The following is a 25,828-nucleotide window of genomic DNA, read 5'->3' on the forward strand; positions in this document are numbered from 1 at the left end:
CAATGGGCCTGTAATCTTAAATAGGTTTGGCAATATCAAATAGTTACACCAAAACTGTGAACTCATTCTTAAATGATGTGCCGTGCCAACTGACTTTGCAAAATTTATGGAAAGAATAATTTTGTATACTTTATATTATCCAAGTTCAGGTAATAGGCAACTAAATTTCTGAGAACATTTCTTCTTAGGAATTTAGGCAAAATATATCAAGATCCAGGAACATATAAATTTCCTTTATGCTTAGTTCATGAAGAAACATATCCTTGAAGAAGTCTTAATATGAAAAACCATGAATGCAGGCTAATTAACCTCATGATAATTTAAGGACAATGGCTCTAATAAACGGAACTCAGAGATGCACTTTTAAAATGGGTTAAGCATAAAACCATCCTTTGTTAACAGATGCTGAATTAAATTATACTTGTTCTAAATTAAATTCATCTATAAATAATCAAATTTTATTTTAAAAAACTGCCATGGCAAAGTCTATGCAGATGATGAAGAAAATATGATGTCTATTGAATGACCTTGTCTATAAACTGAGAACAATATCAGATGTTATACATTGTACCTTCCCTGGAGCCTTTCATTTTTCATGGCAACACAGTTATTTGCAAAAGTTCAATACAAATTGATCCTTTCTACCTCCATATAGTTAAATAAAACAAATTTATAACCATAATAATGGAAGAAATAACACCTTTAAAAGTAATATTACTTAGGTATGATATGACTACATTTCATATGTAGAAACATTGTTCTCAGATCCTCTTTAGGAAATTGATGTCATACCTGCTCTATGGCTTAATCAGATTTACATTTGGTTAAGGATGTCACCTCCTGGTAAAGCTTGAAAATGTTGAAGAAAGGAATACCCTCACATGCATAGTGCTGCGGATAAAGCCTGGGAAGAGCCACTGGGCCCTTTGCTCTGGCTGAGAATAAATAAAGTATTAGGATCAGTATAAAAAGCTTTCTGGGACAATGACGCAGTCTTGGAGTCACTGACAAAATCTACGGGTAGAAGTTCATTCTCAGGGTTTAGTACAGTCACGCACCACGTAACAATATTTTGGTCAAAGACGGACTGCATGTAAGACAGTGATCCCGTAAGATGACAATGGAGCTGAGAAATTCCTACTGCCTGGTGATGTCATAGCCTCCCTAATGTCATCTCACAATATGGTACTCATGTGTTTGTGGTTATGCTGGTATAAACAAACCTACTGTGCCGCCAGTCATTTAAAGCATAGCAAATTCAATTATGTATAGTACATAATATTTATAAAGACAATAAACAACTGTTACTGGCGAATGTATTTACTATACTGTACTTTTTGTCACTATTACAGTGTACTCCTTTTACATACATAAAAAATGTTCACTGCAAAACAGCCTCAGGCAGGTCCTTCAGAAAGTGTTCCAGAAGAAGGCATTGTTATCATAGGAGGTGACAGTTCCATATGTGTTATTGCCCCTGAAGACCTTCCAGTAGGACAAGATGGGCACGTAGTACACAGTGATACTGATGATCCTGACCCTGTGTAGGCCTAGGCTAATGTGCATATTTGTGTCTAGTTTTTAATAAAAATGTTTAAAAAGTAAAAAAAAAAAAAAAAAAGAAAAAGTGAAAAGCTTATAGTATAAGGATATACAGAAAGAAAACATTTTTATACAGCTGTACAACATGCTTGTTTTAAGCTAAGTTATTACAAAAGAGTCAAAAGTTTAAAAATTTTAAGTTTATGAAGAAAAAAAATTATAGTAAGCCAAGGTTTATTTTTGAAGAGAAAATTTTTTTTATGAATTTAGTATAGCCTAAATGTACATACAGTGTTTATAAAGTCTACATCAGTGCACAGTAATGTCCTAGGCCTTCACAGTCACTCACCACTCACTCAGTGATTCACCCAGAGCAAAACTTCCAGGCCCACAAGCTCCATTCAAGTAAGTACCCTCTATAAGTGCACTATTTTTAAAATCTTTTATACTATATTTTTACTATGTCTTTTCCATGTTTAGATATGTTTAGCTACATAAATAATCATTGCATTACAATTGTCTGCAGTATTCAGTACAGTAACATGCTGTACAGGTTTGTAGACTTGGTCGGAACAATAGGCTATACCATATAGCCTCGTTGTGCAGTAGTAGGCTATAACATCTAGGTTTGTGTAAGTAGCATTCTATGATGTTTGCACAATGATGAAATCACCTAACAACCCATTTCTCAGAACGTATCCCTGTTGTTAAGCAATGCATGACTGTAATTGCATGGTTCTAGTTTTATTAACATGCAATAAGAAAGTCTGCATGTGTCAATGTGTCATATTTTTTGCATCTATGGAAATAAAACAGTGAAAAAAGAATAGAATACAGCAAGTCCTCACTTAAAGTTGTTGATAAGTTCTTGGAAATGACGTATAACGAATCCAATTTTACCATAGGCTAATCAATATGAATAACAGCTAAGCTCCTATGGCATATTTCTGGTCACAAAAACATCACCAAAGTTCTAAATAAAGACCCAAACACATCTAATATGAAACACTGAAGTAAATGTGAGGTATATATACATTTAAGAAAGATTAATAAAAACAAGCAAGAAAACTGTTTACCCAATTATTCCAGTTCAGCGTGCAGGACAGGATCGGCCCTGGATAGGACGCCATCCCATTGCAGGGTGCACTCACACACACCACACTCACTCACACTGGGACCACATGGACACACTAATGCACCTAATGGGCACAGCTTTGGGATATGGAAGGAAACTGGAGCAACTGGGAAAATCCATGAGGACAAGCGGAGAACTTGCAAACTCCATAGAGACAGTGGCCCCAGCTGGGAATCGATTTTTTTTTTTTCTCATCAATGTTATAATGAAACATTTCATTATGTGAGGACCTGCTATATATTATATATATATATATATATATATATATATATATATATATACACACACACATATATATGCATATACATACATATCTGTATATCATAGATTATATGAAATAGCTATTATTAGAAGGAAGTCACTATAAATTATTTTTAAAATTTTCCCAGTGGAGGGACACTGGTTAAAGAATAACATGAACATATATGTAAATGATTGTGTCTGTGCTGGTAAAACACACCTATACCTGACTCCCAGCAAATGTAAGAAATGCAAAAAGTGATTGACTAGCAACATGTTCAATTGATGATCTTGGTACAAAAAAGCAATAAGAGGCCTTTTCTTGATCAAGATAACTCATTAAACGCTATGTAAATCCAAAGGGACTGCCAAGAAAAATGTCTCAGATCTGCTCAGAGACAAACCTTTCTTTGATGATACAAGTTGCATTTGCCTGCTGAGAAAAAAGGAACATTCGTTATGCTTAATTTTCTTATGAACTTCAATGGGATTAAGATTTGTTCCAGAAACATCAATATATATTATGTCTCTGAAACTGGGACCCTTTTGAGAGTGAAATGGGGTGCTATTAACAATTATGCCAGTCATCAGGTAAAAAACAAAACTTCTTCTAGGAAAATTGGGATATACAGACCTTCTATCATACAGAAAATCCCCAAGGATCAAAAACAAAGAAGAACCTGAACAGCAAACCGTGAGCACGTGTGCTGAGGTGGCAGCTGTTCTTAAAACCAATTTGCTAAGATTAGAGGAAATATATGTAAATACCAAGCATCATCCCTGATCCATTATACACACTAGAAACATTACTATGCCTTACCCACTCAGAGAATAACTCTCTAAGAGCTTTCATAAATTATAGCTAAAGATAAAACTATGACAGGCCTTCTAACTTTAAAAAGGCTTTGTTTACACTTAGAATATAGAATATGTTTCAGTAGTATCAAATAGAATTTCTTTTTAAAAAAATGTTCTCCAATTTATTTTCTCAGATTTGGTATCTGGTATAAGTTCTCAATTAGTGAGGCTTCCCTACACTGTGAGAAAAGCGAAGCTTCTCTGGGGGCAAACTTCTAAATCCTTTTTTTTCCCATCTGCCAGGCTTCTATAATTCTTATTCCACCCCAAAAACATCATTCTCAGATCACTTGGAAACTTTTCTTTAGTGTTTGACACATCAGACTCACAGAGCAGACCTGAAGAGTTTCAGAGTGGAGTGACTGAGATTCTCTAACTCTACTCAACGCAGGGGTTTCTAACACTGTTATAAATAGAAGCACAATAAACAAGTACGTACAGATCACTTTTTTTGATTATTTAAATTTTTTCCTAGTACATGAAGAGAAGGAATTGTCCCCTGTAGTGGGTTAACTTGTGTTTCCCCCAAAAGATATGTCCAAGTCTTATCCCCTGGTCCCCATGAATATGACCTTATTTGAAAGTAGGGTCTTTGCAGATGTAATTAAGTTAAGGATTTTGAGATGAGATCATCCTGGATTTTGAGCCTGGTGACCTTAAAGGAGAAAGGAAAGGGAGATATAAGGTATAGAAATACAGAGGGGAAGGACACATGAAGACGGAGATGGAGATTAGAGCAATTCATCTAAAAACCAAGGAATGCTTGGAGCCCCCAGACCTGAAAGTGGCAAGAAGAATTCTCCCCAAGAGCATTTGGAGGGAGTGTTGCCCAGCCACATCTTGATTTTTGGATTCCTGTCTTCCAGAACTGAGAGAATAAATTTCTGTTGTTTTAAACCTTCATGTTTGGGCAATTTGTTAAGGCAGTTCTAGGAAACTACTAAATCCTCCATGATCCAAATTTCAAGACATCCAATTTAGGGAATTGCTATAAACAGACATATGTACACAGATTGCTCTTTTTTTTAAACAATACGAAAAACCACGTCAAAACATTATATTCAAAACGTGATATCAGACAGAGGTGGGGGGTTGGGGGAGGGGATGGGTGTATACCTACATGATGAGTGCGATGCGCACTATCTGGGGAATGGACACGCTTGAAGCTCAGACTCAGGGGGATGGGGGCACATGGGCAATATATATAACCTGAACTTTTGTACCCCCATAATAAGCTGAAATAAAATTAAAAAAAAAAACCCTGATAGATGGTAATATGGACGTCTCTGCCAAAAGATGCAGGTTCTGTAAAGCACAATCTAATTAAAATATAAATGGCATTTGTGTACTAATAACTACACATCATAATTGCATACAGCTGCTAGATAAAATGCCACCAAGTTAAGTTTCAGACAAAACATTTTTAGTATAAGTATGCTTCAAATATTATGTGAGGCATATTCATTCATATATATAAAAGATAATGCTTTTTTCACCTGAAATTCAGATTTAACTAGGCATCATGTATCTTTATTTGCTAAATCTGGAACCCTACAATTTGCAGCAGAGAAACTGCATATCTCATTCGAAGTCACACAGCTAACAAAGTATGGAGCTTGGCTTTGAACTTACGTGTGTCAGATTCCCCCATATTATCCACTTTCTAGTTCATCAGGCTACCTAAAGCAGAGATACTAAAACTCAGGAAAATGTAGTAGCATTTCAAGAAGCATCTGGTTGCTGTTCTGGAAAAGAGGTATGAAAATGGAAGAACAATGGGCAGCTCTGACTGCTCAGCCCACGTCAGTGCCTGTTATATATGAAGGAGGATTCTGGAGGAGCAAAGTCCAAACACAGTCTAGTGATGGTGGTGGTGCTGGAAATGAGTTTTGCCTTTCCACTCCTCTGTGCAAGGCCGATATGGGACACAGGGGGCTTAGACATTTTGGTTTTGCTGGGCAGTAGATGAGGACATCAATGTAATATATAAGAGTGCAATTTCTACTAACAGTTATACAAGTGTGTTTTGTACATTCATCTTTCTCCAACCTCCACATGGCTCCCAGGCATGATCAGCCTTAAAATCCCAATAGTTTTCTTTTTCAGTCGCCTTATCCAATTAATCCCAAGTCCTACTGGACATTTCCCTGAACCATCTCTCATATATTCCTTTCCTTCTCCCCTTTCACACCCATAATTCCAGTTCCAGCTCCTAACACTATATTCCCACATGACTCTAGTACCTCCTAACTTGCCTTCTCGCTTCAAACTACCCATCTCCACCTCTTTATCCTACCCATTATGAGTATGTACATAAATTCACAAATCTAAAGTGACCCAATACTATCTATCCAATCAAATGTTTACCTCATCTATTATTCATAGATGGGTCAAAGATAAATATTTAATCAATTCCAAACTTAACTCTGGTTGTTTCCTCCATTTAAAATATCTCTTCTTAGTTCTGCCCAGTAAAAATTTCACAAATGCTAGGCAAGTAAGTAAGCTAGCAAAATTGGATTGGAGTTGGCACTGTGAACACTTTGGAATATTCTTCAATCCTATGGAGTAATATTTCCCCTCCTACTTCTCATGGAACTCTCATTCTACTGAAAATTGTTTTTGTATTTTTGGCAGAGATGTCTACAGAGAATAATTTGCTCCTATGAGAAAGACAGTGGTGCACACACAGTGAGAATCAGACTCAAAATTAAGGAGACACAGGGAATGGTGGAACAAGATTATATATACCCTATCCAAAAGGTAGGGGCTACTCAGCTCAGATAATCAGTGCCATACATGGCCAGAGTTTGCTTGATGTTTTCTTATGATCACATTGAGGCTATGTGTCTTGACAAGAATGCTGCAGGAACGGCGTGGGTGTTCCCAGTGCGTCCTATCAGGAGGCACGTGATAGCTGCATGTCTTGTTACTTCTGATGTTAACTTTGATCATTTGGTCAAGGTGATGTCCCCCAGGTTTTTCCAATGTGAAGTTACCATTTTTCCCTTTGTAATTCATACATATCTTGTGGAGAAATACTTTGAAATGCTATAATAATTCACCACATATAATTTTAGCATCCATAGATAATTTTTGCCTAAAATAAGTGTTACTGAAGTGCTTGTCAAAAGGTTATTTTTTATTTTTGTCTTCCCTTCTACATTTGTTCCTTGGAATTCTACCATAAGGAAAGCCCCTTCTTCCACACTTATTTATTTATTAGCATGAACTCATAGACACTTATTTTATTCTATGGGTTATAATCCATCATTACCAGTATTTATTTTGTTTATTTTGTTGTTGAGATTGTCCTAGCTGTGGTTATTAGGTGTTCCTTTAAGCTGGCTCCTATGTCATTTTGACATTTTGCCATCAATTTTTGAGCACTTCCTAACTTATGGGCATTGCAAAATGTTCCAGGTTATCTTGTATTTTCTCTGCCTCAGGTCTTTTTTTTTTTTTTTGAGACAGAGTCTCACTCTGTTGCCCGGGCTAGAATGAGTGCCGTGGCATCAGCCTAGCTCACAGCAACCTCAAACTCCTGGGCTTAAGCGATCCTACTGCCTCAGCCTCTCGAGTAGCTGGGACTACAGGCATGTGCCACCATGCCCGGCTAATTTTTTCTATATATATTTTTAGTTGTCCAGATAATTTCTTTCTATTTTTAGTAGAGACGGGGTCTCGCTCTTGCTCACGCTGGGCTCGAACTCCTGACCTCAAGCCATCCACCCGCCTCGGCCTCCCAGAGTGCTAGGATTATAGGCGTGAGCCACCGCACCCGGCCTGCCTCAGGTCTTAAATCAACCATTTCTTCAGGAGCCATGATTATTTTTACTGGGGAAATTGTATTTAGAAGTCACTGTCTGGGCTCTATGTGTATTGATTGCTACTTTGTCATTATACCTTTGTCATTGGTTCTAGCAGGCTTTCTTAGCAGACAGATCCAGGAAATACACATCTCTATCCATTTTTATTTCTATCTGCATATATATTACAAGCCATTAGTTCATACTGACACCTGTTTAATACCACAGGGTTCACTCTAGCCTTCCCCTTTTCTATATTTATAACTTCTTTCTCCAACAGTAAGAAATATGACTCTTGCTCATTACCTATATTTATTTTCTAGTTCCTAGTATGCACAGTAAGTAGGCTCAGAATTGGTAATCATGCTCTAGAATACAATATTTATGTATAGTTCTTTTGTCTTGAGTTACCTAGTATAGGCATACCTTGTTTTATTGCACCTTGCCTTATTATGCTTCCAGGATTTTTTTTTTTTTTTTTTTGGTAAATTGAAGATTTGTGGCAACCCTGCCTTGAACAAGTCTATCAGCACCATTTTTCTAATAGCATGTGCTCACTTCATGTCTCTGTCATATTTTGGTAATTTTTACAATATTTTAAACTTTTAAATTATTATTTCTATATGATCTGTGATTAGTGATCTTTGATGTTACTACTATAATTGTTTCGGGGTGCCACAAATTGTGCCCATTTGACAAACTTAATAAAAGCTGTATGTATTTGAACTATTCTACTGACAGGCCATTGACCTGTCTCTCTCCCTCTCCTGGGGCCTCCCTATTACCTACGTGCAACAATATTGAAATTAGGCCAATTAGCAACCCTACGATAACCTTTAAGTGTTTACATGAAAGGAAGAGTCACAAGTCTCTCACTTTAAATTAAGTTTGGTGAGGAAGGTATGTCAAAAGCAGAGATAGGCCAAAACCTAGGCCTGTTGCACCAATTAACTAAATTGTGAATGCAAAGGAAGAGTTTTTGCAAGAAATCCAAAGCTCTACTTCAGTGAACACATGAATAAGGAAGTAAAACAGCCTTATTGCTGAGAGTGAAAGTTGGAGTGGCCAAATAAAAGATCAGACCAGCCACAATGTTCCCTTAAGTCAAAGCCTAATTGCAGAGCAAACTCCTAACTCTCTTTAATTCTATGTAGGCTAAGAGAGGTAAGGAAGCTGCAGAAGAAAAGGCGGAAGCTAGCTGAGGTTGGCTCATGAGGTTTAAGGAAAGAAGCCATCTCTATAATAATCAAAGTGCAAGGTGAGGCAGTAAGTGATGAACTAGAAACTGCAGAAAGTCATCCAGAAGATCTAGCTTAGATAACAGATGAAGGTGGCTGCACTAAACGACAGATTTTCAATGTAGACAAAACAGCCTTCCACTGGAAGAAGATGCCTCCTAGGACTTTCATAGCTTGGGAGGAGAAGTCTATGCCTGGCTTCAAAGCTTCAAAGGACGGGCTGACTCTCTTGTTAGGGGCTAATACAGCTGGTGACTTTAGTTGAAGCCAATGCTCATTTGCCATTCCCAAAATCCTAGGGCCCTTAAAAATTGTGCTAAATCTATTCTGCCTGTGCTCTATAAATAGAACAAGAAAGCCTAGATGACAACACATCTGTTTACAGCATGGTTTACTAAATATTATCAGGCCCACTGCTAAGACATATTGCTCAGAAAACAGAATCCTTTCATTTTGAGTTACTCCCATATCTAGGTCATTCATTCATTTATTTAAATATTGTCATAGTTAAAGAGTTGGAACTATACAAGAAACATTGTACTGACATTGACATTACTCAGAGAAATGTCCTTTCCTCTTCTCCCCTTTTACCCCATTCCCATCCCTCATTCTTGCCACCTGTTTTACCTGCATTCTGTATCTTACAATCTCATTAGTTTCTGGCTTTTGCTTCCTGTATTTCTTTTTGTATAAATGAGCAGACAATGCATAATTTTTTATATCACCTTCTTTTGTACATAAAACATTGCATACCATTAATACTGTTTTGCACTTTCCTTTAAGTGAATTTAACAATGTATCCTGAACACTTTTCCACATCAATTCCTAGAGATTTTCCTTATTTGTTTGTACAGCTGCATAGCATTCCCTCATGTGGACGTACCACAGTTTATTCAACCACTCCACTATTTATGGGTATTTAGGTTGTTTCTAATATTTTATAATCACGAACAATGCTATAACAAATATGTGTTTATATATTTCAAATTGTTAGGGGGACAAACCTAGGACTAAAATTTTGATTTTATGTTGCCTGGCACAATTCTGTTTTAGATCATATAAAGTAATATAATTGATTGAGAGCACTTTGAAAACTAAGAAATGTTATATAAACTGTAAATATAGCAAAATAGTACTATGTAATTCACATTATTTTCTTTCTTTAACATAATTGTATCTTCTTTCGAGATGGGTAGGTCCATTCCACAAACATTTGTCCTCAGCTACTAAACCAGATAGTTATTTTGAAAACTTCTATCTGTTTAAATTCTAACATTTTCAATCACATCTTCATTTATTAAGAATGCTTTGATGTTTACTAGTTTCTACCTAAAAATTGAATCTATTATTTGTATAGTTTCTAGTCATAACCCCCCCAATATTATATTAAGTTTTTTCTCTGTTTTATTTCTTTAGTTAGAGATAGGAGACAGAAATTACAAACTACAACCCTAATCTGGTTCCTTTTGCTCCCTGAGTATGGATGTCAAACAAGGTAGGAGGAGAAAAACAGGATCATGTGATGCCAGGAGCATGATGCTGTTTTAACTCTCAAGGTTGTCTGACAATGAGTTAGTATAGGTCTCTTTCCTTCCTCTCCTTCCTCTGAGTGCGGGGAGTTATACCCAATATCAGCTTCCTTTGGGATTGGGTGCTCTCAAAGTCCCTACCTCCTGCACAGCTGACATTTCAAAACGTACAAAGGATACTACACAGTCTACTTGGGTTCTATCCCTGGTCCTGCCTCTATCCAGGGTACAAGGAATCCCTTGTTTGGTGTAGCCTCGTTCATCAGGAGACTGCCCTGGGACTTGGAATCCAGGAACTAAAAGAGTATTTGCCTTGCCTTGTCCTTCATCATGGCCTACAAACACCTGTTCAATCCACCATGAGACTACTGCCAGGTCCAACCAAGCCTAAGAAAGTCACCTGTGGGTAATGTCCCAAGTTTTGGTGAGATATTAGTCCTGGATCTCACAATTTCAGCAGATTCAATTAAGCAAATCTATGCAGCAAAAAGAATTTCAGGTCTACCAAAAGGCAACCTCTGATGTGGCTTCAAATATAGGCCTCACCTAGATAAGCAATTATGTCACTAATTATAGATGTAGAGTCTAATTAGTTAGCAGTTTGATAGAGACCTTGCTCTCTAGGTTAGGAATGTAACAGAGGGAAAGGCAAAGAGATTTTCTGTCTCCTTAAAAGTTCCCCACTTGTTTTGGGAACTTCATTCTGGCCTGCATCCCTGAGGCAGATTGTCTTTTGTTAAAACTCCCAGGTGGCACCAGCTTCCCAGGTGAGCCGCTGGTGGAGTTCACAGGCTTTGTCTTTGATGGAGCAATTAGAATAGTTAAACCACAGTAATTGCCTGAAGCTGAGAACTCTCCCTTTAAAAGCTTTGTAGTTCTGCCTATGTTCAGGAAATTTGGGATTTTGAGACAAGAAGGTCTACTATATTTCCTCCTTTGCCAGCAAAGTAGACTCTCTCTTTCCTTCCTCAAACCATTTGTCCTCATTATTCAGCCTGGTGGACAACTGGCTGAGCTTTTGTACAGGAATAGGTCAGAGTTTTGGAACTTGCTTCAGAACCTCCAGAACCTCCTCCTCAATGGTTAGGAGAGTCAAGTAATGTGTCAAACTGTCTTTGAATCTAAACTTCTAAAATTTATAATATTGTAGTTAATTTTTTTAATTTAAGCAATCATAAGGAAAACAAAGTTGGTCACAAACACATAAAAAAAGCTTCTGGGTGATACTGTTCTTATGTCCTTACCTCCTCGATCACGGGCAGCTAAACTTTGACCCCTTCTTAATGTAATGTCCAACTGGTACATTCCGGGATCGGCCAAAGGGACATCTGCATTACTGGTCCCAGCAGTATTTATTTTCTGGAAAATAAGAAATATACAAAATATTAAGTTTATTATCTCTGTTCTAGTTTCTCTAATGGGGAACCATGTGTAGCATAATCCAAATTATGAGAATTAGTCAATAAAATAAATTATCTTGTGACTATACACAATGTCATAATCACCTAATTCTCTGAAGGTTTTGAAAATGTATGAAATTCTTTAGGCTCAACATAAAAACATGACAGTTATAGAAATGTCCTGTTTTAACTCAGATTAGGGATAACAAATGTAACATAAAAAACATTTCCTATGAAAGGCTCCACACAATTCAACTAAGGATTAACATATCAATAGCATCTGAAGTGAGGATATAATCACTGATGAATGGAGAATAAAGATGTGCAAGAGCAGTTGATTTTCACATAACTGGAAATTAAAATTAAAATGATTTATTCAGGTGACTTTGTTGACTCATTTATCTATGTAAAAAATTTCATAGTGATGAATTACACACTTCTATTTCAGCTCCAACATAAAATATGAAATAATTATACAGAAATAAATTCACCCAACATTTTCAAGTATTTGCAAGAAATAAATTCTCAATGGGGCCAAATTTCCAATGCTGCTTTCTATGGAATATAAGGGCACAGCTATTTCTGGATCTAAAAATCTTTACAAGGTTGCTTCTAAAGTGTATTTTTTAGCAACAATATAGTCTTAATAATTCATGAGGCATTTAGTTACCACTGCACTTGCAAGATGAATAATTATATTAAAACAACACAAAAGAAACATACAATAAAAATTGTATATATCATATTTTATAGTCTCTGTCACTTTGTATACAATAGGAGAGCTTACTTTTCTTTACATGTTTGAAATTATTTTAAATTCCTATTATTTTTTTCTGATTCAAAAAAATGTTTTGTTTTGGAATGTGCATGGATAAGGTAAAATAAAAGACAATAGTCTGATTTTTTTAGTTCTCTAATTCACATAAAATGCAACTATATAGCAGTATTAAAAATCTTTATTGCGATGTAATTCACATATCATAAATTTACTCTTTAATCAAAGTAACACATTTGGTTTTTTGAGATTTTAAGACCAAGATAAGAAGCTTTCCTGTTGGAACAATTATTTAAAACAAGAAGCAGCAGCACAGCTCTGATTGACTACCTGAACTCATCACCTCTCCTCTGGTAACAGTGAAAAAGAATTGCCTTCACCTCCTCATGAGATCCTTGTTTCTCTAAGTCATAGCACAATTCCTCACTCAGGCTAGAAATCGCTGAGCCATCTTTGGCTTCCTCATTTGAAACCCACCCACATCCAAATAGTTGCCAACTCCCATCCACTCTATTTCTGTATTACATCTGCCATTGTCTTTAAAAAAAAAAATTTTCTATTGTCACTAATTTAAATCAGGCCTTCAAACAACAGACCAGTAAAAAGTAAAATCATTGTCTTGTTCTTCCCTTATCCATCCAATCACTCCTCCCTGCGGTTGCCAATTAAAACAACTTGGGATATATCTTTCCACACTTGTGAAAGTTTTATGCAAACACACACATACATATAGGTTTGTTTTTATGTGGTTGGTTTTTCAGTTTTCATTAGTTTTTAACAAAGATAGTATTACATGTCGTCTTTTATTAACAATATATAGAAAAACATCATGGGTACTTTTTAAATCAATACATATAGATCTCACTCTAAAAGTTTCCAACTTTATTGTGGTATAACTGACAAATAAATTGTAAGATTTTATGGTGCACAACATGAGGATTTGACATACATACATTCTGTGAAATGATTACCATAATCAAGTTAGTTAACACATCTCTCTCGCATCTCACCTTGTTATCCATTTTTGTTTTGTTTTATTTTGTGATGAAGATATTTAAGCAAATTTCAATTATACAATTCAGTATTGTTAACTATAGTCACCATGCTATATATTGGATTCCCTGAACTTATTGATCTTATAATTGAAAGTTTGTACCCTTTGACCAACATCTCCCTTTTTCCCTCACTGCCCCTGTCCCTGGTAACCAAATTTTTCCAAGGCACATTTTTTTTTTTGCCCAGTGTGAGAATAGCATAATTTCTTCAATTATTTTCCTACTGATGAACATTTGCAATGGTGTCAGTGTTTGCAACACAAGGACTGATGCTTTTAATTCTCTTACAGAATGAACTTTTCCAACAGATGTTCCAAAAGGTTTAAATAGTTCATACTACTATCAAAAGTATACAAGAGGGCCTACTTTAGTCAACATAGGATGTTACTAATTGTTCTAAATTTTTTAAGTTTGGTGGCTAAAACATGTTATCTTCCTACAATATATATTTCCAGACATATGGTAAAGTGTCTTGAAACCAGTATAAAGGACAAGAGAGTGACAGCTGTTCACTGGGTCATACAGAAGATACCAACTTGGAAAGAGAGGAAGCCAATCAAGGTCTTCTAAACAACTTTTCTTTGAAAAGTTGTATGTGGGTCTAATTAACAAGGAAGATTTAAATTCAGATCCAGTAAACTATGTTGAGCTCCAGGTGTGTTCCAAGCCTTTCATTAAGTTCTTTTCTATATGTTGTTTCCAAATAAGCAAATCTATTAATAACTATTAAGCTTAGATAGTAATGCTTTCTAAAAAATGGAATAAAATCTGCAAAAAGGAGATATTTCCCATCCACCCTGCATCCTGCTCTAGGGTTTTGGTAGATATCTTAAAGGCAGAAAAATTTGAATGATCAGGTATTTATATTTTTTATAGTCTTTATTACTCTATTCAGTGGTTTTTGAAGTTTAGAATGCATAATTTATAGAGTACCTGGTTTTATATTTTAAAATGTATGTTATATTTTATGTGCAGGTTAAGGAATTTTCAAAGATAATCTTAACTATACTAGATTTTTCACTTCTGCTGTTTTAGAATTTAACATCTAGTTAAGACATAACTTCACTGGACTTATATTTATTGGCTATATTCATTTCCTCTTCTACAAATTTCTAATTTATATCTTTTGCTCACTTTTCTACTGCATTGTCTTTTTAAAAATGGCACATAAGTTTCTCTGTCAAACATACCCCAAATATTTCCTTCCAGTTTATCTTCTTTGATCTTTGTCCATGGTGTATGTGGCAATATGGAAACTACTAAGCAGTTAGAGCTGTCTGTTTTTCTTGTATGACTTCTGCATTTCTTATCTTGGCTAAAAAAGTTCTACCACATCATGAGAATAAATATTCTCATATATTAAACATATTTTTATAATTTTAATTTTTGTGTATCTCTAAATCATCTGAAATATATTTTAAATGTTCTGTATGAAATAGAAACCTAAGTGTTTCCTTAGTTGTTATCTAGATGGATAGCCAATAGTTGTAACACTACCTATTAAATAAGCCATTTCTCTCTGTAATACACTGAGTTCCCACATATACTTGGATCTGTTTCTGAAGTCCCTATAATGTTTATTTCTGTGTTAATATCATTCCATTGGATGACAATGACTTTCAAATAAATTCCAGTATTTGTTAGAATATGTAGCTCCCCTCTTCCTTGTTTTTCAAAAGCTTCTCGATTATTATTGCACTGGTATTCTTCCCTGTGAAGGCAGAATAGCTTGCTGGTTTAGTTGAGCCAGACCACCTAGGTTTGAATCCTAACTCCGCCACTTACCAGTTGTGTGATCGTGGGCAATTACTCAACCTATCTTTGCTTTAGTTTTCATATCTATGACGTGGAACTATATTAATAACACTATCTCCTTGTGTGGTTGTGAGCATTAACACAGATAAGATGTAAAAATAGCACCTGGCATATAGTGAGCGCTCAATAAATGTTAGCTATTACTATTTTCTAAAAATTAAACAAAAAAAAACTAAGCTCTGATTTGAACTACATTGAATTTCTATATTTATTTGGGAAGAATTTATAATGTCACGATATTAAGTATCCTTCTTTAAAGTAAATATAATTTTCCATTTTTTTCAGGTCCTGTTTTATGCTGTTCAATAAAATGTTATTATTTTCTTCATATAGGTCCCATCCCTATCTAGCTAAATTTATTCTTGGGTATTTTACAGGTTTCATTTCCATGGTATATGGAGTAATTTTTTTCTATTACCATTTTGATCAAGTTATTTCTAGTATAAGGGACAAATACTGTTTTATATAGTGGCTTTACCTTCTGTTCCTTTACAAGTCATATTTTGGGTTATTTGTGTATAAAAATGATATTGTCGGCTTATAATGCCTCTTTGACTCTTATTTTCTAATACTACATTGTTTATCTTATTGTGTTATCTTCCAAAGACTATTGGAAAATAGTGTTAATATGGGGCATTTCTGAGTTACATTTGATTTTAATGTGAATACCTTTTAGTATTTCACCATTTAACTGGATGTTTACCAAACTTAGCCTTTTTATACACTCTTAATTTACTTGGGCTTTTGAAAAAAAGGACTGCTGAATTTTATCAATAGATTGTGAGCATCTATTAATAAGATCACATGGAATTTTTGGTTGATAGACTTTTAAATCATCTTCATTTTTCTGGAGTTGACTCTACTTGGCATTGTGAGTTTGTTCAGTCTGATGTACAATCCTGATTATGTTCAAGACCATCTATTTTGCTTCAGCAAACTCGAGTACCTCTGTACTTAGGGAGGCATTCACAGCCTCCATTGTATATTAACAACTCCAGCCTAGCATTCTAAGCTGACATTTGACTTCTCTTTTACAAATTCCACCATTTTTCCTTCCTGGATAGGATTTACACTTCAGAAAACTCCTACCTTCATCCTTTACTCTCTACCAGGGCTGCCTTCCCTCCTTGTTTTCCAAGTCTTCCTACCCAGTCTTCGGACCATTTCATTAGCACTTTATATCTTTCTTTGCATTACCATATTCTATTTCAAGTGTCATATTTATCACTTTAGGTTGTAAATTTTTAAAATTAAGGAATAGAGTGTTTAAAGATCAAATTGAACACAGATTGTGATAGAGGCTATGAGGATAGAAAGAAGTCTTTAGGAGCACATGATCTAGCTGAGTAGAAACATGCACATGGACCTCTAACAAAGTTGGCTAATTCATGAGTGGTTTGTTCTCTCTCTTCTGTGCTCATGTGTTGGCACCTTGTTCCATGAGGAACCCAAGTATACACTTAGACTCCTTCTCAATACAGTGCTCCAGGCAGCCATTACCAATTAATCAAAATTGGCAGTTAAAATGAAACCCTGTGCACTCAGGAGGGACAGGGTTTCATTATAATAAAAGATGGACTATAATATAATAGAGCTATTAAGTCATTGGGGGAGCAGGAAAGCAGACCAATTATTATAGGAGGAGAACGGGGGTGGGGGGGAATCTTATGGAGATGACAATGAGCAGGGTCTGAAAATATGGGAAGGATTTGGCAAGTGAAGATTTGAAAGAAGAGAGCATCAGGAAAACCAACACGAGCACCATGGTGAATAGTCACCAAAAAGTGCATCACTGGATCACATGAAAAATAAGATGGAAAGGAAGACTAATGTATAGTGACATGGGACTGAGGAGAGTTTCAGCCTGTGGGCAACAGGGCACGATCACAGACTTTTTAAGAGAGAAACAATATAACTAGGCCTCATTTAACAAACATTTAATGCCTTTCACGTTTTGTGCTCTGCGCTAAGTGCTTAGATGTCAGAGATGAACAAAACCTGTTCTCTCTGTAGGATGGGTCAAAGTAGAGAAATCCTGTGGACATAGAAATTACTTCAAAGGTTTTATAACAGCTCAGTTTAAGTCACAAGACCCTGATCTGGTCAGTGGTAACAGAAACAAAAGATGGATTTGAGTGATACCGAGGAGATTCAATCAACTGAATTTGCCAACTGATGGACAAGATGTGGGAGACAGGAGAAATGGATGGGTGAGTGACATGGAAGTTTGAGCTTAGCTCCTGGGAAGATGGTAATGCCAATAGAAGACAGCAGAAATGAGAGGAGGGGCAAGTTCCAGGCCGCCACTGTGTCAAGCTCCAAGAATACCCCCAACTCCATAAAAAAAGTGTTAGGTTTAAAGAATTCACCCTCCCCAAACTTCCATCCAAACCTCCTATAAAACCCACCCCTCTCTCCTTCCTAGGGGTGTATCAGGCAGTAGCCTTTGCCAGACCCCAGGGGGATAAGGGAATGAAATGCAAAAGGGGAACTTACTTTCCTCATGCCTCCTGTTAAGGAAGATGTTTATTCCTCCCGGTTGTTCCATAGGGAGGTAAAGGAATGAAATGCCAAGAGGGGAACTTACTTTCCTTATCCCTCCCGGTTATTTGAAAAGGATTTATTTACTCCTCTCAGAAAAATCCTCTATAAAACCCAAGGCTCTCCTCTTTTCTCTCGTGGATGCTTTTTCGCCTCTACCCATCTGCATCCAGATGCTCAAAATAAACAGCATTTTGCTGCACATGAGGACTTGTGTGTCTGTATCTTGGCTCTGGACCTAACAAAAAGAACATCAAGAACTTAAGTGGATGTAGAGGGACATATCCCTTCAGGCTCACTGTAATGATTCCAAGAAGAAAACTAGCAGGCTGATTATGGAGAGATACTAGAAGTAAATATATATATACATATTTTACTGTAAAGTATCTTTTAAAAATGTTTATTAAGTTTGCAAACATACCAATGTATTAGGAAAGAGGTATCTGAAGTGTTAGGCACACATATACACAAACTTTGTTATTTATTTGTCTTTGAAATTTTAAATATCTTGAATCCCATGTCCAGCCTGTTGTTTTCTCTAGTGCTCGTCTGCTTTTGTAACCAAGGAAATGGCCCTTTCTCAGCATTTATCACAATTATAAGGAGTTAATGACGTGTGCAGTTGTTTTTGCTGCCCATCTTCCTGCTAAACTGGAAGCTCTGTGAACGCAGAGGCCCTGCCTGTTTTGTTCATGGGTGTATCCCTGACATATGTGTGGCACTTAGTAGCATTCCAGGCAAGAAGTACATGCTCAGTATATATTTTTAAACAAGTGAACTAAGACATTAATAATTGAGAAGAGGTTAATTTTTTAACTCTTCCCAGGAGCTTTTGCATTTTCAGAGATTAAAGAAAGAGCAGAAATGCAAAGGAATGACAGTCTAATGGAGGAATCCCAGTCAACAAATACTTGGGAGAGAAGGACAATAGGGCATTCCATTGTCTATGTCTGACTCCACATTCCTCACTTAGTATTTCAATGTGGCTTATGACCTCAGAACTTTAAATGTCAGATAGCTTTGATTAGAGGTGCTAGAGTATGGAATTTTAAAACATAAAACAACTTCTTTGTAGGTTTAAATGTTAACTCCTTTATTAAGTTTCTCATATAACTCAAATAAAAGTTAACTTCTCTTTTCTCTGCTAGCCTACTCTTTTTTTCCCCCTGGTTCTCGAGACTAGATTTCTGGATTCCAAATGATGTATCAAATAAACATTTAGGGATTCAAGACACAAGCTAGAGGAACACCATGTGCTCTCTGAAATTAATCTCTCTTCTTTAGTTGCCTTACCCTAACTACTTCCTAGTATTCTACTTTTGAGCATCTGTTGCAGAAAATATAGATTGGGTCACTCAATGTGTACTTCAAACCCCTTCAACCATTTGTTTCTGTGTGGTAAAGAGGGTGGAACGCTAAAAACTACACTTCCCAGTTTTCTTTGTAGCTAGGATTGTCCCATGTAACATGGGGACAATGTGATACATGGAGGTAGAAGTGAGCATTATGAAACAGAAAGGTATTCAAGGACATCTGATTTTCTGGTGAGCTTGGTTGGTACAGGTCATATCTGGTTCTTCTAGGGAAGCTATGGTGAAATTTAGTCTCCAGTTCCTGGTATCATAACTATCATACTCCAGGCAGCAGAAGCAAAGGAATTACTATAATGTGGCTGGTATCTTTCCAGATGGTATTTTAGTGATCAAGCCTGGTCCTCTGGTTCTGTCTTTCTGTTTAAATTACCTGGAGTAGATTCTGTTTTCTGCAATTAAGAGCTGTCCTCAAATCAATGATTGATAATAGAAGTGGTTGCAGGCAAGAGACTTTCAGGGAAGTGGCTATCTGAACTGGATTATCTGATTAACCTTAGAGGATGAGACACAGAAAAATGTCAGGAGATTGTGAAATAGCTACTTAATCACGTGGAAATGAAGAGTGAGGCAAGACTTTGGCAGACCAAGTGACTGTTATGATAGAACATTATAAAGGGTATAGGCAATGGGGAGGACTAGCTATTTCTAATAGCCCTAAGAGTTAAAAAGAAAGAAATGAAAAGCTCAAAATTTTATTTTTTAAGTTTATTTTTAATTGACAAACAATACTTATGGTGTACAATGTGATGTATACATTGTGGAAGGATCAAATCAGGCTAATTAACATACCTATTACCTAAAGTATTTTTCATTTTTTTGTGGTAAAAACATCTAAAAATCTTTCTTTTAGCTATTTTGAAACATACATAATTATTACCTATAGTCACCATGCTGTGCAATAGATTACCAGAATGAATTGCTCCTAACTGAAATTTTGTACTCTTTGACAAATGTCTCACTTTCCCTGTCTATCCCCACCCTACCCTCATTAGCCTCTGGTAACCACCATTCTACTCCCCACTCCTATTAGTTCTATTTTTTTTTTTTTACATTCCACGTAATAAGTGAGATCATATGGTGTTTGTCTCTTTGTGCCTAGCTTATTTCACTTAGACTAATGTCCTCTAGGTTCAACTATGTTGTTGCAAATGATAGAATTTCTTGCTTTTTCTAAGGCTAAATAGTATATTCCACATTTTTTAATTCATTCATCTGTTGATGAGCATTTTGGTTGTTTCCATATCTTGGCTTCTGTGAATAATGTTGCAATGAACATGGGAGTGCAGAAATCTCTTCGGCATACACATGTCAATTCCTTTGTATATATACCCAGAAGTGAGATAGCTAATTGTATGGTAATTCTATTTTTAGTTCTTTGAGGAACTTCCATACTGTTTTCCAACATGGCTATAGTATGAATAATGTACAATACCACCAACAATGTATAAGGATTCTCTTTTATTCACATTCTTGCCAATACTTATTATCTTCTATCTTTTTGATAATAGCTAATCTAACAGGTTTGAGGTGATATCTTAATGTGGTTTTAATTTGCATTTCCCTGAAGAATAAAGATGTTGAGCATATTTTCATATATTTGTTGGGCATTTGTATATCTTTTTTTAAGTAATGTCTATTCAGGTCCTTTGCCCATTTTTTAGTAGGGTTATTTGTTTTCACATTATTGAGTAGTTATTTTTTTCTTTCTATATTTTGAATATCTGCCCCTTATTTGACATATGATTTGCAAATACTTTCTCCCAATCTGTTGGGTTTTCTATTCACTCAAGTGTTTTCTTTGCTGTGCAGAAGCTTTTTAATTTGAAGTAATCCCATTTGTCTATTTTTACTATTGTTGCCTGTGCTTTTGGGGTCTTATCAAGGAAATCACTTCCCAGACCAGCATCACAGAGCTTTTTCCCAATGTTTTTTTCTAGTGGTTTTACAGATATAGGTCTTACGTTTAAGTCTTCAATCCATTTTGAGTTGATTCTTGTATAAGGGGTGAGATAAGGGTCTAAACGGGTGGTTCAACATACACGAATCAACAAATGTGATTCACCATATTAACAAAATGAAGGCCAAAACCCATATGATTATCATCTCAATAGATGCATAAAAATCATTTGACAAAATTCAACATTTTTTTTGTGATAAAAACTCTCAACAAATTAGGTATATAAGGAATGTTCCTCAACACAATAAAGGCCATATATAACAAGTCCACAGCTAACATTGTACTCAATGGTGAAAAGTTGAAGGCTTTTCCTCTACGATCAGGACAAGAATGCCCACTCTCACCACTTTGGTTCAACATAGTACTGGAAGTCCTAGCCAGAACAATTAGGCAAGAAAAAGAACTAAAAGGCATCTATATAGGAAAGGAATAAGTGAAATCGTCTCTGTTTGCTGAAAACATGAGCTTAAGTAAACAAAATCCTAAGGACTCTGCCAAAAACTATTAGAACTGATAAAGGAATTCAGTAAAGTTGCAGAATACAAAATCAGCTTACAAAAATCAGTTGTGACTCTATATGCTAACAATAAACTATCCGAAAAAGAAATTAAGAAAACAATTCCATTTGCAATAGCATCAAAAAAAAAAAAAAATACTTAGGAGTAAATTTAGCCACGAAGGTGAAAGATCTGTACACTGAAAAAAACATTGATGAAACAAATTGAAGATGACACCCCCAAAAGGGAAAGATATCCTACATTCATAGATTGGAATTATTAATATTATTAAAATGTCCATTGCACCCAAGTGATCCACAGATTCAATGCAATCTCTATCAAAATTTCAATGACATTCCTCACAGAAATAGAAAAAAAAAAATCCTAAAATTCATATGGAAGCACAAACAACCCCGAATGGCCAAAGCCATCTTAAGCAAAAAGAACAAAGCTGGAAGCATCACACTGTCAGATTTCAAAATATATTACAAAGCTATAGTAATCAAAAGAGTATGGTACTGGCATAAAAACAGGCACATGAACAAAATGGAATAGGATAGAGATCCCAGAAATAAACCTATATATTAATATTCATGATCAATTGATTTTTGACATAGGTGCTCAGAACACACAACGGGGGAAGGACAGTCTCGTCAATAAATGGTGTTGGAAAAACTGGATATTCAATGCAGAAGAATGAAAAAAAGCTCAAAATTTTAAATTTAGAGTTCTAGGCACAGTTTGAGGATTTGAGAGTTTCTACAGTAATAATTAAAATTTGGGGGCCAGGCGCGGTGGCTCAAGCCTGTAATCCTAGCACTCTGGGAGGCCGAGGCGGGTGGATCGCTTGAGGTCAGGAATTCGAGACCAGCCTGAGCAAGAGCAAGACCCTGTCTCTACTAAAAATAGAAAGAAATGATTTGGACAGCTAAAAAATATATATAGAGAAAAAATTAGCTGGGGATGGTGGCGCATGCCTATTAGTCCCAGCTACTCGGGAGGCTGAGGCAGGAAGATTGCTTGAGCCCAGGAGTTTGAGGTTGCTGTGAGCTAGGCTGATGCCACGGCACTCTAGCCTGGGTAACAGAGTGAGACTTTGTCTCAAAAAAAAAAAAAAAATTTTGAGAACTAAAGCCAAAAAGTACATGCGAAGTTTGAAGTTGTATTAACACATTACAACACAGGTTCAATTTACAACTGTATCAGGTCACTTATGGGAAAGTCAGAAAAAACAGTGGAAGAGAGGGACCCTGACAATGCAAAAGGAGGCATTTGGAAGGATTAATGACCACAGCACTCACATCGTCTACCCTAACCATTTTTGCAGAAGGCCTTTCTGGCTTGCTTAAACTGAAGTAGTTACCATGAATAATGATGCTAAATTTCTTCCTGCCCAACCTTCTCTCCTTCATTTTATATAGACTAGCTGTTCTTAACCATGGGGGCTCCAGTTGGACCTCTAGAAACTCTGAAGATAGGACCCAGGCATCAGTATCGTTTTTCTACAGCCCCTCAGGTAATTTCAATATACAGCCTAGCTTGACCCTTGTGGCAATTATAAAAGCAAATCTTTGAGTATGTTTATACACAAAGAATCCAGGATTTTCTTACTTATAGCATGAAACACCTGGGAAACATGTATGAGAATCAGTATGAGGACCTCAGTGACTCTGGGGTCTGCTGCTTAGGAGTTGTTTTTACCTAAATGAAGAATGCTCCCACCAGAAGACATGAAGGCACTGATAAATAAGATGTTGAGAACACCACCTGGCCTTTTGAAATTTTCATTAAAGGTAAAAAATGGGGTTACTCTGTTAGCTAGAGTGGTTGATTCTTACTATCATTAGGAAGTAGGGTTATTGTAGCACTGTACAGGGAGGGAAGAGTAGGTCTGGATTCTAGGTGATTTCCTCAGTGTTCCTAGTGTTGATGTGCCCAGTGTACTACAGATTGGCCATGTTCATTGTGGGTCTCATTCTTTCTATCAACAAAACCCACTTAAAGTCCCTCATAGATTTTAAATTTTTAACTTTTAAAATTTAACAATGTTGTCAAGGATACCAAGAGATATCCTGGAGGATTTCAACTTAGCCATTATCAGTTTCTACTTAGTCATTCCCTCTACTTTCTGTGACATTGAAAATATTTGCACAGTGAAATCTCCATTAAATGAAATCAAAGGGTTTTAAAACCTAACTTCAAAAATAGAACTCAAAAGCCACTGAGTTATTCAAAGTTCAATGAAGCTCAAGGATCCAGTTGCCAAGGAAACACTATGATTAGTTGGAAGTCAACTGCCCAAGTGACTTCAAAGACTGAACCTCACACAGAATGGGGAAAATCCATGGCGTCTAATGGGCACACCCCACTATGCATGTCAGCCATAGTGTCTGACTAATCTACAGCCCCAACTGAAAGAAAAACTTATGCTCGGTTCCAAGTAAGTGAAATTTCCTTGCCCCTTGTTCATAACTGATTAGACTACAGCTGGGTATATAGTGAACAGGCTGGTTGGTGATAGGTTGATATTTAGCAAGGGGTGTTATGTGGTAAAGGTAACTTGGCCTAAGTTCAAAAAGGAGAAAAGTTAACAGTGACTGCTAAGCTAAAGGGCCATAATAAAGAAGCTGGAGATATCTTTTTGATAAAATGACATCTTTTCCTTTGGGTAGATACCCAGTAGCGGGATGGCTGGATTGAACCGTAAGTCTATATTTAGTTCTTTGAGGAATCTCCATGCTGTTTTCCATAGAGGTTGTACTAATTTGCAGTCCCACCAACAGTTATACTATGGAGTACTACTCAGCCTTAAAAAGGAATGAATTAATGTTTTTTGCAGCAATTTGTATGGAACTGGAGACCATTATCCTAGGTGAAATATCTAAAGAATGGAGAAACAACCACAGGTACACTCTAATAATCTGGAACAAATTGATGGGCACACATGAGCACAGGGAGAAGTTAAAGTCATTGGAAATCAAGACAGGGGAGAAGAGGAGGGATAAAAACCTACTTGACAGCTACAATGAACACTATTTGGGTGATGGGCACATTAATAGCCCTGACTTAAGCATTATAAAAGCAATCAATGCAACAAAAACATTTTTACCCCCTTAATATTTTGAAATCAACAGAAGAAGAAGAAAGAAGAAGAAGGAGAGGGAGGGGGAGGAGGAGGAGGAAGAAGGAGGAAGAAGGAGGAAGGGAAAGGGGAAGGGGAAGAGGAGGAGGAGGAGGTGGAGGAGGAGGAAGAGGAAGAGGAAGAAGAAGAAGAAGAAGAAGAAGAAGAAGAAGAAGAAGAAGAAGAAGAAGAAGAAGGAGAAGGAGAAGGAGAAGGAGAAGGAGAAGGAGAAGGAGAAGAAGAAAGAAGAAAGAAGAAAGAAGAAGAAGAAAGAAGAAGAAGAAGAAACTGGAGAGGCCATGAGGCCATGTGTGACCCCAAATCAGGAAACAAATGCTGTAATCAAGCAGAAGTATAATAGAGGGTGGAGTGTGGCTTTGTAGCAGGACTTAAAACCACATACCAAGTAACCAAAGTTGAGTGATGATAATAGTTGGGCAGGAGAGTGAAGCTCCCACCGCTGAAGACCTGCAGAGGCTCTGGGACCCGAGGGCCAGCTGCTCTGGCCTTCCTGCTCTTGGCCGTCTGCATGGTCCCTGCCTACCTTCTTACCTCGCTTGGCCTGTTTGAGACAGCTTCAGTGAGGCCGTGGCCCTTATGACAGAACAGAGTAAGAAAAGAGCAACGATAATGAGCAAAAGCAGCCTAGGATCCAGAAAGTTGCTGGTTCACACAGGAAACCCCTGGGCCGTGCTGAGCACGGTGATATGAGAGAAGGAGAGCCGCAGAGAGAGGCTGTGGACAGAAATTGCCCCATGCCCGCTCCTTCCTCCTCCACAGCACCGTGCAGCGGTCAGTGATGTTCACACACTGCACCCCTTAGGGCACAGTTCACCACCCAGAGGCCAAACAAGGTGAATGCTCTGCAGCTACGAACTGAGGAAAACACCATGTTTTTATGAATATTTTCAACAAGACTTGGGGAAAAGGCTTATGGTTAGGG

At 36.7% G+C, this 25,828-nt stretch overlaps 1 protein-coding gene across 15 annotated transcripts in view; it reads right to left on the bottom strand.

The window, feature by feature from the left end:
• The window catches only part of MCTP1 (multiple C2 and transmembrane domain containing 1), a 488,669-nt gene that overhangs the window by 264,849 nt on the left and 197,992 nt on the right, over positions 1 to 25,828 (bottom strand). For all 15 annotated transcript variants that reach the window (XR_006738667.1, XM_045566489.1, XM_045566488.1 and 12 more), the window contains exon 2: positions 11,596 to 11,710. Coding sequence is in view for 14 of the 15 variants with exons in the window: in XM_045566489.1 (XP_045422445.1) it covers positions 11,596 to 11,710 (115 nt within the window). In the remaining variant the exon portion in view is untranslated. The remainder of the gene's footprint in view (positions 1 to 11,595; positions 11,711 to 25,828) is intronic.

This window comes from Lemur catta, chromosome 12, assembly GCF_020740605.2.
Source record: "Lemur catta isolate mLemCat1 chromosome 12, mLemCat1.pri, whole genome shotgun sequence".
In the NCBI taxonomy this organism is placed as follows: domain Eukaryota; kingdom Metazoa; phylum Chordata; class Mammalia; order Primates; family Lemuridae; genus Lemur; species Lemur catta.